Below are 13,789 nucleotides of genomic sequence, written 5' to 3'. Positions count from 1 at the left end.
TGACCTGGAAGGTCATTTTCTTGGTGGCAGTTACCTCGGCTCGTAGAGTCAGTGAGCTTCAGGCCCTGGTAGCCCAGGCCCCTTACACCAAATTTCATCACAACAGAGTAGTCCTCCGCACTCACCCTAAGTTTCTGCCAAAGGTTGTGTCGGAGTTCCATCTGAACCAGTCAATTGTCTTGCCAACATTCTTTCCCCGTCCTCATTCCTGCCCTGCTGAACGTCAGCTGCACACATTGGACTGCAAGAGAGCATTGGCCTTCTATCTGGAGCGGACACAGCCCCACAGACAGTCCGCCCAATTGTTTGTTTCTTTTGATCCCAACAAGAGGGGAGTGGCTGTAGGGAAACGCACCATATCCAATTGGCTAGCAGATTGCATTTCCTTCACTTACGCCCAGGCTGGGCTGGCTCTTGAGGGTCATGTCACGGCTCATAATGTTAGAGCCATGGCAGCGTCGGTAGCCCACTTGAAGTCAGCCACCATGGAGGAAATTTGCAAAGCTGCGACGTGGTCATCTGTCCACACATTCACATCTCATTACTGCCTGCAGCAGGATACCCGACGTGACAGTCGGTTCGGGCAGTCAGTTCTTCAGAACCTGTTTGGGCTTTAGGATCCAACTCCACCCCCCGAGGGCCCTGTTTGTTCTGTTCCAGGCTACACTCTCAGTTAGTTGGTAAATTTTTTAGGTCAATCTCAGTTATGTCCTCGCCGTTGCGAGGCCCAATTGACCAATGTTGTTGTTTTGAGTGAGCCTGGGGGCTAGGGATACCCCATCAGTGAGAACAAGCAGCCTGCTTGTCCTCGGAGAAAGCGAATGCTACATACCTGTAGAAGGTATTCTCCGAGGACAGCAGGCTGATTGTTCTCACAAACCCGCCCGCCTCCCCTTTGGAGTTGTGTCTTCCCTTGAAGTGTATTGTCTTGCTACATACTGGACTGGCCGGCTCGAGCCGGTTTCGGGCGGGAAGACGGCCGCGCATGCGCGGTGCGCGCGGGCGCGCGAGGGCTAGCAAAGGACTTTGCTAGTGAAGTTTCCGATTGGAGGGGCTGCCGTGGACGTCACCCATCAGTGAGAACAATCAGCCTGCTGTCCTCGGAGAATACCTTCTACAGGTATGTAGCATTCGCTTTATTCTTCCTTACCATGTATATGCACATGATATATATGTTATGCTAAATGTATGTTACCATGTATGTATGCAACTTAATGCATTACCACTTGTAATTCTGTTATCCGGAAATGGCAACCGCCATTATGGCAAATGTAAGCCACATTGAGCCTGCAAATTGGTAGGAAAATGTGGGATACAAATTCTACAAATAAAAATAAAATGTGTTTTTTTTTTGTGTGTGGTTTTTTTTTAACGTGTCCCTTTGTCACTCTGAGAGGATGAAGCAGTCATTGTGTTGCTAGTTGGTTCTGCATCATTCTAATTTTTTGAGAACATTTGATCCCTGTGCCGTCCCACTTTCAGCTTTCTGAAACGATCCCCTTTTATAAGTCGTATACTCAAAAGTGAGGCTAATTTTCCATCTGCTGTCACCTGAAGAACTTATTTATTTACTAGTAAAAAAAGGCCCGTTTCTGACACAAATGAAACGGGCGCTAGCAAGGTTTTTCTCGGAATGTGTATGTTTGAGAGAGTGTATGTGAGAGTGACTGTGAGAGATGTAAAATGTGTAAAAATGTTTTTAGCTGTTTTCTGAAAGAAAGCAATGTTTCAATTTTACACATGACAAGAGGTAAAATATTCCATAATTTAAGTCCTGCAGTTTGAAAAGTAACAGCGTGGAGACCTAACAAACACATGGTCAAAAACTGATCCAATAAGTGCTTGTTCTCAGACCCTAAAGAATGTGTAGATTTATACATTTTAAGAGTAGAAGCAAGCAGAGATAGACCTGCATTATTCAATGCTTTGAAAAATCAATGTAATAATCTTAAATTCAATCCTATAAACAATTGGCAGCCAGTGCAATGATTCTAATGTATATGTAATATGTTCCTTACTCAGTTTTTCTGTTAACAATCATGCCACTGAATTCTGTGCAACCTTGGAGTCATAGCATATAGCCCTTCAACCCAAACAATAAAACATTGCAATAATCAAAGTAATAGCTTGCAAAATTGCTTGAAAATTCTCGAGTAAATCCCATAATCTATACAGTTAATTTAAAAAAAAAGTCCTAATTTCCTAATTGCATATCCAATGTGACTCTTCATAGACAATGTGGTATCCAACCATACCCTGAGATACCAAATTTCTTTCAAAATCAAAATGGTGCATCTATTTCTCCGAGGACAAGCAGGCTGCTTGTTCTCACTGATGAGTTGACGTCCTCGGCAGCCCCCTCCATCGGAAAGTTTACTAGCAAAGGCCTTTGCTAGTCCTCGCGCGCCCATGCGCACTGCGCATGCGCAGCCGTCTTCCCGCCCGAAACCAGCTCGAGCCGGCCAGTCTTCTTTCGTCCGCGCTCGGTACGGTCGTGTTACGCCGTTCGTGCCCCAGAGAGTCGACCTCGCGCGTCCTTTTCGACGTGTTTTTTCTTCTTTTTCGTTACAAAAAGTTCGGGAAGCGCTCCGGAAGTGTTCCGGAAGACCCTTTCGGGTTTTCTGCCCTTCCCGTAATTTCTCAGCTTTTGCCCCGTAAGTTTTCTTTCGTTGTCGGGGTAGGCCTAGTTTGGCCTCGGTCGAGATTTTTTCTCCCCTTAAATTTTGGTGCTTCAATTTTCGCCATTTCGGCTTTTGATTTCGCCGGCGTGATTTTTCCGCCCATGACATCGAAGCCTTCCAGCGGCTTCAAGAAGTGCACCCAGTGCGCCCGGGTAATCTCGCTCACTGATAGGCACTCTGCGTGTCTTCAGTGTCTAGGGGCCCAGCACCGCCCTCAGAACTGCAGTCTGTGTTCCCTGTTACAAAGGCGGACTCAGGTAGCGAGATTAGCCCAGTGGAACGTTTTGTTCTCGGGCTCTTCGTCGACATCGGCACCGGAGGCATCGAGTGCATCGACGTCGTCAGCGTCCGGACCATCTTCCTTGGCTGCCGCTCCATCGACTGCATCGAGGCATCGGACCTCTGCATCGGCGCCGAGGCATCGGGCGACTGCATCGACGTCGGTGGTACCGAGACTTCGTCTGCTGATGTCGTCGGACGGAGGTGCATCGTCAGGAGTGCAGGTGAGGGCTGTCCATTCCCCTGCTGGTGGCGGTGAGCCTTCGGGTGGGTCTCCTCCTACCCTGAGGGCTCCTGCGGTACAGCCCCCCCGGGATCGACCCTCTTCGGTCTCGGCCCCGAGGAAGCGACGGATGGATTCTACGTCCTCCTCGTCGGTGCCGGGGAGCTCCGGTGACATGCTTCGGAAGATGTCGAAGAAGCATAGACACCGGTCCCCTCCCCGTGTCGGCACCGAGAGCTCTGGGTCGCCGAGGGATTTGGCACCCAGCAGGCATCGGCACCGAGAGGACCGCTCACCCTCTGTTCAAGAGGTGTCGATGCGCTCCACTCTGGACAGCCCGGAACAGCCTCCTCGCCCGGAACAGGTTCTGACGTCGACGCCTGCATCGACCTCTCAGCCTTTTTCTGCAGCCACTCTGAACGAGAGCCTCCGGGCCGTTCTCCCAGAGATTCTGGGAGAGCTGTTGCGCCCTACCCCTCCGGTACCGGCGGTGCTTGCGCCTCCGGTACCGTCGAGCGTGGCGCCGGCTGGCCCATCGCCCAGGTTGAGGTCCCCGACGTCGGTACCGCGTGCGGTACCGACCGCGGCCACCTCCCAGGAAGGCTCCCCGACTACGTCGGCGGAGGGAGCTTCGCCGATGCGGGCGAGGGAGTCTACCTCTCGACGCCCCCACCATGGACGGGGTTCCACCGAGTCGAGCAGGGCGAGGTTGCAGACACAGGTTCGTGAACTTGTGTCTGACACCGAGGGTGAGGCCTCGTGGGAGGAAGAGGAAGATCCCAGATATTTCTCTGACGAGGAGTCTGAGGGTCTTCCCTCTGATCCCACTCCCTCTCCTGAGAGACAGCTTTCTCCTCCCGAGAGTCTGTCTTTTGCTTCCTTTGTCCGGGAGATGTCTACGGCCATCCCCTTCCCGGTGGTTGTGGAGGACGAGCCCAGGGCTGAAATGTTTGAGCTCCTGGACTATCCTTCTCCACCTAAGGAAGCGTCCACTGTTCCCTTGCACCATGTCCTAAAGAAGACATTGCTTGCGAACTGGACAAAACCTTTAACTAATCCCCACATCCCCAAGAAGATCGAGTCCCAGTACCGGATCCATGGGGACCCAGAGCTGATGCGCACCCAGTTGCCTCACGACTCTGGAGTTGTGGATCTGGCCCTAAAGAAGGCTAAGAGTTCTAGGGAACATGCTTCGGCGCCCCCGGGCAAGGACGCTAGAACCTTAGACTCCTTTGGGAGGAAGGCCTACCATTCCTCTATGCTCGTGTCCAAGATCCAGTCTTACCAGCTCTACACGAGCATCCACATGCGGAACAATGTGCGGCAGTTGGCGGGCTTGGTTGATGCTCTTCCCCCTGAGCAAGCCAAGCCTTTTCAGGAGGTGGTCAGGCAGCTGAAGGCGTGCAGAAAATTCCTGGCCAGAGGAGTCTATGACACTTTTGATGTTGCGTCCAGGGCCGCTGCTCAAGGTGTGGTGATGCGCAGGCTCTCATGGCTGCGTGCCGCCGACCTGGAGAATAGACTCCAGCAGCGGATTGCGGACTCGCCTTGCCGTGCGGACAACATTTTTGGTGAAAAAGTCGAACAGGTGGTAGAGTCTCTCCACCAGCGGGACACCGCATTCGACAAATTCGCCCGCCGGCAGCCTTCAGCCTCTACCTCTACAGGTAGAAGATTTTTCGGGGGAAGGAAGACTGCTCCCTATGCTTCTGGTAAGCGTAGGTACAATCCTCCTTCCCGACAGCCTGCGGCCCAGGCTAAGCCCCAGCGCGCTCGCTCTCGTCAGCAGCGCGCGCCTCAGCAAGGCCCCGCGGCTCCCCAGCAAAAGCAAGGGGCGAGCTTTTGACTGGCTCCAGCAGAGCATAGCCGACATCCAAGTGTCAGTGCCGGGCGACCTGCCGGTCGGGGGGAGGTTGAAAGCTTTTCACCAAAGGTGGCCTCTCATAACCTCCGATCAGTGGGTTCTGCAATTAGTCCGGCAAGGATACACCCTCAATTTGGCATCAAAACCTCCAAATTGTCCACCGGGAGCTCAGTCTTACAGCTTCCAGCACAAGCAGGTACTTGCAGAGGAACTCTCCGCCCTTCTCAGCGCCAATGCGGTCGAGCCCGTGCCATCCGGGCAAGAAGGGCTGGGATTCTATTCCAGGTACTTCCTTGTGGAAAAGAAAACAGGGGGGATGCGTCCCATCCTAGACCTAAGGGCCCTGAACAAATATCTCGTAAAAGAAAAGTTCAGGATGCTTTCCCTGGGCACCCTTCTCCCCATGATTCAGCAAAACGATTGGCTATGCTCTCTGGACTTGAAGGATGCCTACACTCACATCCCGATACTGCCAGCTCACAGACAGTATCTGCGATTTCAGCTGGGCACACGCCACTTCCAGTACTGTGTGCTACCCTTTGGGCTCGCCTCTGCGCCCAGGGTGTTCACAAAGTGCCTAGCTGTGGTAGCAGCGGCACTTCGCAGGCTGGGGGTGCACGTGTTCCCATATCTCGACGATTGGCTGGTGAAGAACACATCCGAGGCAGGAGCCCTGCAGTCCATGCAGATGACTATTCGCCTACTGGAGCTACTGGGGTTTGTGATAAATTATCCAAAGTCCCATCTTCTTCCAATGCAGAGACTCGAATTCATAGGAGCTCTGCTGGATTCTCGGACGGCTCGCGCCTATCTCCCAGAGACGAGAGCCAACAACTTGTTGTCCCTCGTCTCGCGGGTGCGAGCGTCCCAGCAGATCACGGCTCGGCAGATGTTGAGATTGCTGGGCCACATGGCCTCCACAGTCCATGTGACTCCCATGGCCCGCCTTCACATGAGATCTGCTCAATGGACCCTAGCCTCCCAGTGGTATCAGGCCGCTGGGGGTCTAGAGGACGTGATCCACCTGTCCACGAGTTTTCTCAAATCCCTGTATTGGTGGACGATTTGCTCCAATTTGACTCTGGGACGTCCCTTCCAAATTCCTCAGCCACAAAAAGTGCTGACCACGGATGCGTCCCTCCTGGGATGGGGAGCTCATGTCGATGGGCTTCACACCCAAGGAAGCTGGTCCCTCCAGGAATGCGATCTGCAGATCAATCTTCTGGAGTTACGAGCGATCTGGAACGCTCTGAAGGCTTTCAGAGATCGGCTGTCCCACCAAATTATCCAAATTCAGACAGACAACCAGGTTGCCATGTACTATGTCAACAAGCAGGGGGGCACCGGATCTCGCCCCCTGTGTCAGGAAGCCGTCAGCATGTGGCTCTGGGCTCGCCGACACGGCATGGTGCTCCAAGCCACGTATCTGGCAGGCGTAAACAACAGTCTGGCCGACAGGTTGAGCAGGATTATGCAACCTCACGAGTGGTCGCTCAATTCCCGTGTGGTACGACAGATCTTCCAGGTGTGGGGCACCCCCTTGGTAGATCTCTTCGCATCTCGAGTGAACCACAAAGTCCCTCAGTTCTGTTCCAGGCTTCAGGCCCACGGCAGACTGGCATCGGATGCCTTCCTCCTGGATTGGGGGGAGGGCCTGCTGTATGCTTATCCTCCCATCCCTCTGGTGGGGAAGACTTTGTTGAAACTCAAGCAAGACCGAGGCACCATGATTCTGATTGCTCCTTTTTGGCCGCGTCAGATCTGGTTCCCTCTTCTTCTGGAGTTATCCTCCGAAGAACCGTGGAGATTGGAGTGTTTTCCGACCCTCATCACGCAGGACGAAGGGGCTCTTCTGCATCCCAACCTCCAGTCTCTGGCTCTCACGGCCTGGATGTTGAGGGCGTAGACTTTGCCTCTTTGGGTCTGTCAGAGGGTGTCTCCCACATCTTGCTTGCTTCCAGGAAAGACTCCACTAAGAGAAGTTACTTCTTTCATTGGAGGAGGTTTGCCGTCTGGTGTGACAGCAAGGCCCTAGATCCTCGCTCTTGTCCTACACAGACCCTGCTTGAATACCTTCTGCACTTGTCTGAGTCTGGTCTTAAGACCAACTCCGTAAGGGTTCACCTTAGTGCAATCAGTGCATACCATTACCAAGTGGAAGGTAAGCCGATCTCAGGACAGCCTTTAGTTGTTCGCTTCATGAGAGGTTTGCTTTTGTCAAAGCCCCCTGTCAAGCGTCCTACAGTGTCATGGGATCTCAATGTCGTTCTCACCCAGCTGATGAAACCTCCTTTTGAGCCACTGAATTCCTGCCATCCGAAGTACTTGACCTGGAAGGTCATTTTCTTGGTGGCAGTTACTTCGGCTCGTAGAGTCAGTGAGCTTCAGGCCCTGGTAGCCCAGGCTCCTTACACCAAATTTCATCACAACAGAGTAGTCCTCCGCACTCACCCTAAGTTTCTGCCAAAGGTCGTGTCGGAGTTCCATCTGAACCAGTCAATTGTCTTGCCAATTTTTTTTCCCCATCCTCATTCCTGCCCTGCTGAACGTCAGCTGCACACATTGGACTGCAAGAGAGCATTGGCCTTCTATCTGGAGCGGACACAGCCCCACAGACAGTCCGCCCAATTGTTTGTTTCTTTTGATCCCAATAGGAGGGGAGTGGCTGTAGGGAAACGCACCATATCCAATTGGCTAGCAGATTGCATTTCCTTCACTTACGCCCAGGCGGGGCTGGCTCTTGAGGGTCATGTCACGGCTCATAATGTTAGAGCCATGGCTGTGTCGGTAGCCCACTTGAAGTCAGCCTCCATTGAAGAAATTTGCAAAGCTGCGACGTGGTCATCTGTCCACACATTCACATCTCATTACTGCCTGCAGCAGGATACCCGACGCGACAGTCGGTTCGGGCAGTCAGTTCTTCAGAACCTGTTTGGGCTTTAGGATCCAACTCCACCCCCCGAGGGCCCTGTTTGTCTGTTCCAGGCTACACTCTCAGTTAGTTGGTAAATTTTTTAGGTCAATCTCAGTTATGTCCTCGCCGTTGCGAGGCCCAATTGACCATGGTTCTTGTTTTGAGTGAGCCTGGGGGCTAGGGATACCCCATCAGTGAGAACAAGCAGCCTGCTTGTCCTCGGAGAAAGCGAATGCTACATACCTGTAGAAGGTATTCTCCGAGGACAGCAGGCTGATTGTTCTCACCAACCCGCCCGCCTCCCCTTTGGAGTTGAGTCTTCCCTTGGAGTGTATTGTCTTGCTACATACTGGACTGGCCGGCTCGAGCCGGTTTCGGGCGGGAAGACGGCTGCGCATGCGCAGTGCGCATGGGCGCGCGAGGACTAGCAAAGGCCTTTGCTAGTAAACTTTCCGATGGAGGGGGCTGCCGAGGACGTCAACCCATCAGTGAGAACAATCAGCCTGCTGTCCTCGGAGAATACCTTCTACAGGTATGTAGCATTCGCTTTACCTGAAAATCTAAAGGAGAATTTGTCCATTCCATTCTTGACAAAAAAACAAAACAAAACTTGTGTTTTTCCAGCATTCGATTGAATTGGCTGTCATCCAATTTTGAATCGTTTTAGGCCAGAGAGGATTCAAGAGTTTTCAACCTGAAAAAAGAATTGTAAATCGTCTGCATAAAGTTTATAATGCAGACCAAGACAGGTCAAAAGTTTACAGATAGGTGTCGTATATAAATTGAATAACACTGGAGACCAGGCTGAGCCTTGCAGAACTCCTGAGGAAATATTTTTCCATGAAGAGATATCAGAATTTATCTTAACTTGAAATGCACTGTTCTCAAGAAAGGATTGGAACCAACTCAAAACTGATTTGTCCAAACCGAATGGTCAGTTGTATTGAATGCCACCGAGACCTCCAATGTGACCATAAAGTATTGTTTCCTGTTATCAAATCCCATTTTGATAATGTCAAGTGTCAATACTAACAAAATTTCCATGTTATGCTTTGGTCGAAATCCAAATTGAGGCAAGTCCAATAAATTGTGTCTCAATATAATCCTGAAGCTGCTGTAATACCACCATTTCTAAAACCTTTGCCAAGAATGTGATGGAATACAGTAAGCGATAATTAGTTGGAACATGTACATCCAATTTCTTACTTTTTAAAAGCGGAGTAACTGGTTTTCCGGGGGGGGGGGGGGGGGGGGGGGGCACTATGGTAATGGGGGCTGGTAAATGTAGCCTGGTAGGTGGATATAAGGGAAGCCCAGCCTCTGGAGTCAGGGCGGAGAAATGGATAAAAAGGACTGTGATTAGTGGATCTGGATCTTTGGTCGCCTTACCCTTTCTGAGTACCAAGGGGGGAGTCCTGGAGCGTAACAGGTGTACTTTGGTGTGGCTGGTTGCTGAAACCTCTGCTAGGGGTCAGAGGGAGCCTGAGTTGGGTCCCCGTCAACAGGAACCATGAGAAGGAAGGAAGGCCTGGTAGGAGAGACACCCCAGGTGGGAGGGATGTGGGTGTAGAGGAGCCCCATTCCTGGTAGGACTTGACTAGCCAGCCAGAGAATCCCTAATTCGGGAAGGGACAGGCGTATAATGGACATTGATTGGGTGTGAGTTTGGCCTTTTATGCACTTGAATTGAAGAAATGAGGGTTTATTTATGAACCGTCGTTTGATCCAGTAAAAGAAAGTTCAAAGTTTACCTATTGAGACTGTGTTGGTTGTTATTTGAAAGTGGACTCTTACATCCATTGGGGTGAGAATACTCTTCGGCCTACTGGAGATTTTCTTTGGCCCTGGCCTGATCACAGCTCATTCTGAAGTGCAATTTGTTTTGTGTATCCTGGTCCCAGGGAGCTGAGCCGGCAGCCCTGACTGAGGGGTAAACCAGGGTTAAACATTAGTCTTCTAAGAGCACATTGGTCTCTTCTCCAGGTGACAATTCAGTGGGTTTTAATTAAAACAATTTATGAACAGGTGCCAGAATGGACTGTGTCGTATTGGCCCTGCTACGTTCGCACTGCAGCAATAATTTCTGTATGGGAAAAATAATATGCACATTGGATAGTCAACCTGAGGTGTTAATAACAGAGTAGAAACTATTTATATCTTGCGTCATCTGGAGCTTTTTATTAGCTTTTGCTGGAGTCTCAACACCTTTTTCAGGGATAGGGAGAGCAGTGCAGTCTTCACTTCTACTAGGAATTATCTGCCCCCTCACTAAAAGCTCTCAGTGAATTAAAAAAAAAAATAGGTTGTGACCTCCCAGAACACAATATCATTGATTTTTTTTTTTTTTTGGGGGGGGGGAGAGGGAGGGAATCCTGACGAATAATTAAATCTTTGTTCTGTTGTTTTTCCTTTCATTGAGTGATTCATAGAGTCAGAAATCGATTCCCTGAGTGCAGACTGTTTGCTCCTTTCTTCCATCCCATTTTGCTCTCCCTAGTTTCTCTCTCGTCGATGTTAACATTTTCATGATAAAGTGTTGCTCTGAAAATGTTAATGGGCGTAGTTTTCATGAAACACTGAGATGGTATGTGGAAGTGTGTTTTATTATTTCCCTGAGGGGGCTGTGTTTTATCCTCCTCTTTCATATGGGAAAGGTTGTGAGGAAGGTTGGAACATCTGAACATCTGACTCCCCGTTTATCAGCTACAGAAGATAAGATAGGGTAGGACTTTATAGGAATTACTATTATAAAGCAATGTAATACATAATTCTTCTGGCTCTGATTAATTTGGGGTATTTGAACTACATTGGATTTTGCATTTGTGGGGTCACTTACTAATGGTTAGCATATACTAACCGTTGGTAAATGACCTCTTTGGTACAGGGGCATACAGACTTTAAGGTTTCCCTAATAACCATATCGATGATTGGGCATCATTGTTCATTTATGGGTTCATTATCACAGGGAAGCATTTCATCAAACTACAGTTTCACCTGAACGACAGCCTTCATCTGCCATTTGCCAACCTAAAAGGGTTAAGCATTCTGGGATAGCAAATGTGGCGCCCTATGCCCAATCCAGAGCTCTTAAGCCAGGAGTGTTCATTATTCTAGAACAACAAAGTGGCGCCCTCTGCTCAATCCAGAACTCTCAAGCCAGGAGTGTTCATTATTCTAGAACGACAACAAATGTGGCACCCTCTGCCCAATCCAGAACTCAAACCAGAAGTGTTCAAAATGTGGCACCCTCTGCCTGGTCTGCAGCCAGGACTGGTCATTATTCTAGAACAACAAATGTAGTGCCCTCTGCCCAATCCAGAACTCTTACGCCAGGAGTGTTCATTATTCTAGAACAACAACAAATGTGGCGCCCTATGCCCAATCCAGAGCTCTTAAGCCAGGAGTGTTCATTATTCTAGAACAACAAAGTGGCGCCCTCTGCTCAATCCAGAACTCTCAAGCCAGGAGTGTTCATTATTCTAGAACGACAACAAATGTGGCACCCTCTGCCCAATCCAGAACTCAAACCAGAAGTGTTCAAAATGTGGCACCCTCTGCCTGGTCTGCAGCCAGGAGTGGTCATTATTCTAGAACAACAAATGTAGTGCCCTCTGCCCAATCCAGAACCTTTAAGCCAGGAGTGTTCATCTTGAAATTTCTCAGCCGGAGCTTCCTCTGCTACTGTGACTATTTGGATTGGGTCCAAGCTTTGTTGGTGCTACTGTGTCACTAAGCTTGTTTTAAGTTTTGTATTTTGTCTTTTTTCCTCCCTTCAGGTCGCATTTACCCTACTCCTTGGTCCTTTTACCTTTTTCAATGTCCAGAAGACAAAGTACTTGCAGATCCTGACGTCCCTAATGAGATGGATAGGTGAGTATTGGAACCTGCCCCATTGATATTGTGGGAAAGGAGCTTACTTAGTAACTGTACCGCTTGTAGGAAGGAAAATGAAAAGGTGGAGCTTCAATTAATGTCTGCATGGGAAAGATGATGCCTGGACCCTTCTTTTGCTAAGCTTGTTGGGATCCCAGACCACCAGCAATATCTGCAGGGAAAATGGGGGGAGGGGTGCCTAAGTTCAGCATGTAAACTTCAGGTTCCAGGCAGTGTGATTAACAGATGGCTTCCTCACACTGATGATACTGATTCCCAAGTTTAATTTAATACATGATTTTATAGCCTGCCACTGAAGCCATACAGAGCGGGTTGCAGAAAATTACATAAAATAACTTTTAATAAAAACCCAACATCATCCAACTCCTGTTAAATAAAGAGATCATTGCCTATAACTTGCCTTCACTGTATAAAACTACTACTACTACTACTTATTACTTCTATAGCGCTACAAGGCATACGCAGCGCTGTACACCATACATGAAAAGACAGTCCCTGCTGAAAGATCTCACAATCTAAAAATGGAATGTTGCTAGTGGAATAGCAACATTCCATGTAGAATCTCAAATAGTAGCAACAGAATCTCCAATAGTAGCAACAGTCCATGTAGAATCTCAAGTAATAGCAACATTCCAGAATCTCAAATAGTAGCAACTTTCCATGTTCCACTGCACTAACCACTAGGCTACTCCTCCACTAGCAACATTCCATCTAGAAGCCTGCCCTTGCATATCAGCAACGCAGCCGCGCAGGCTTCTGTTTCTGTGAGTCTGATGTCCTGCACGTATGTGCAGGACGTCAGACTCACAGAAACAGAAGCCTGCGTGGCCGCGTTGCTGATCTGCAAGGGCAGGCTTCTACATTACTACTACTACTACTACTACTTATTACTTCTATAGTGCTACAAGGCATACGCAGCGCTGTACACCATACATGAAAAGACAGTCCCTGCTCAAAGAGCTCACAATCTAAACAGGACAGGCAAACAGAACAACTAAGAGGTAAGGGAATTAAAGAGGTGAGGATAAAAGGGTACAGGGCAAGTGAGTAGTGGTTAGGAGTCAAAAGCAGTGTTAAAGAGGTGGGCTTTTAGCCTGAATTTGAAAACGGCCAAAGACGGGGCTAGACGTACAGGCTCGGGAAGTCTATTCCAGGCGGGAGCTCAAATATCCTAGTTTTCAACTTGAACCTAAATCGTTTATAATCGCACAGTTTTTTTTTTTACTCAGTTGGCAGTTAATACCCCCCCCCCTTCCCCTTCCCCCCAACCTGTGGAAGGGTAAAGGGTAAGTCCTCAAGGTTAGAAGAGAATTTTCTTGTGCAGACGATCAGTTTGTCTCCCTAAAACACACCTAGAGGGTAATTTTATAACTGATCACCTAATATGTGTGCAGATACGCGTATAAATTATACCCGTTTTATAAAGGACATGTGCACATAAGTGCTGTTGAAAACCCCCCACCTCCCCCTCCAAAATTGCCCCCCCCCTCAAAATAAAACCTGTGTAAACTGATATCTGCTGCAAGACTGTTTTTCATGTTTATGCTGTTGTTTTATAAAAGACACATATAAGCTCAAACCAGGAATGCCAAAAGATCATCCCGCACATTCCTTGATCTGCACTTCCCTAACTGCAAAGGTCTAAAATACAAATTAATGCACGCGTCAAACTTTACCTACTTAAGTACACAGTTATGGAACGCACTGCCGCGCAATTTAAAAACGATCTACGAACTAACGAACTTCCGCAAACTACTGAAGACCCATCTCTTCAGCAAGGCTTACCACAAAGATCAACCAATGTGACTATACATAGATCCTCCACACGTAGTTAGAAGTGTCTTATAATATCTGCTTGTCATACTACTATTATGTCTTATCATTATCACATTGCCAAAAATTTTCTGTAACACTAAATGTCTGTTTTCTATGAT

General features: G+C 49.0%; 1 protein-coding gene across 2 annotated transcripts in view; it reads left to right on the top strand.

Annotated features, from left to right (window-relative positions):
- Nucleotides 1-13,789, top strand: part of TMEM104 (transmembrane protein 104) — a 147,734-nt gene that overhangs the window by 92,363 nt on the left and 41,582 nt on the right. For both annotated transcript variants that reach the window (XM_030208332.1, XM_030208330.1), the window contains exon 9: nt 11,738-11,831. In XM_030208332.1, the coding sequence (XP_030064192.1) occupies nt 11,738-11,831 (94 nt within the window). The remainder of the gene's footprint in view (nt 1-11,737; nt 11,832-13,789) is intronic.

The sequence above is a fragment of the Microcaecilia unicolor genome, chromosome 6 (genome assembly GCF_901765095.1).
Source record: "Microcaecilia unicolor chromosome 6, aMicUni1.1, whole genome shotgun sequence".
Lineage (NCBI taxonomy): Eukaryota > Metazoa > Chordata > Amphibia > Gymnophiona > Siphonopidae > Microcaecilia > Microcaecilia unicolor.
This window is presented reverse-complemented; position numbering and strand designations above follow the sequence as displayed.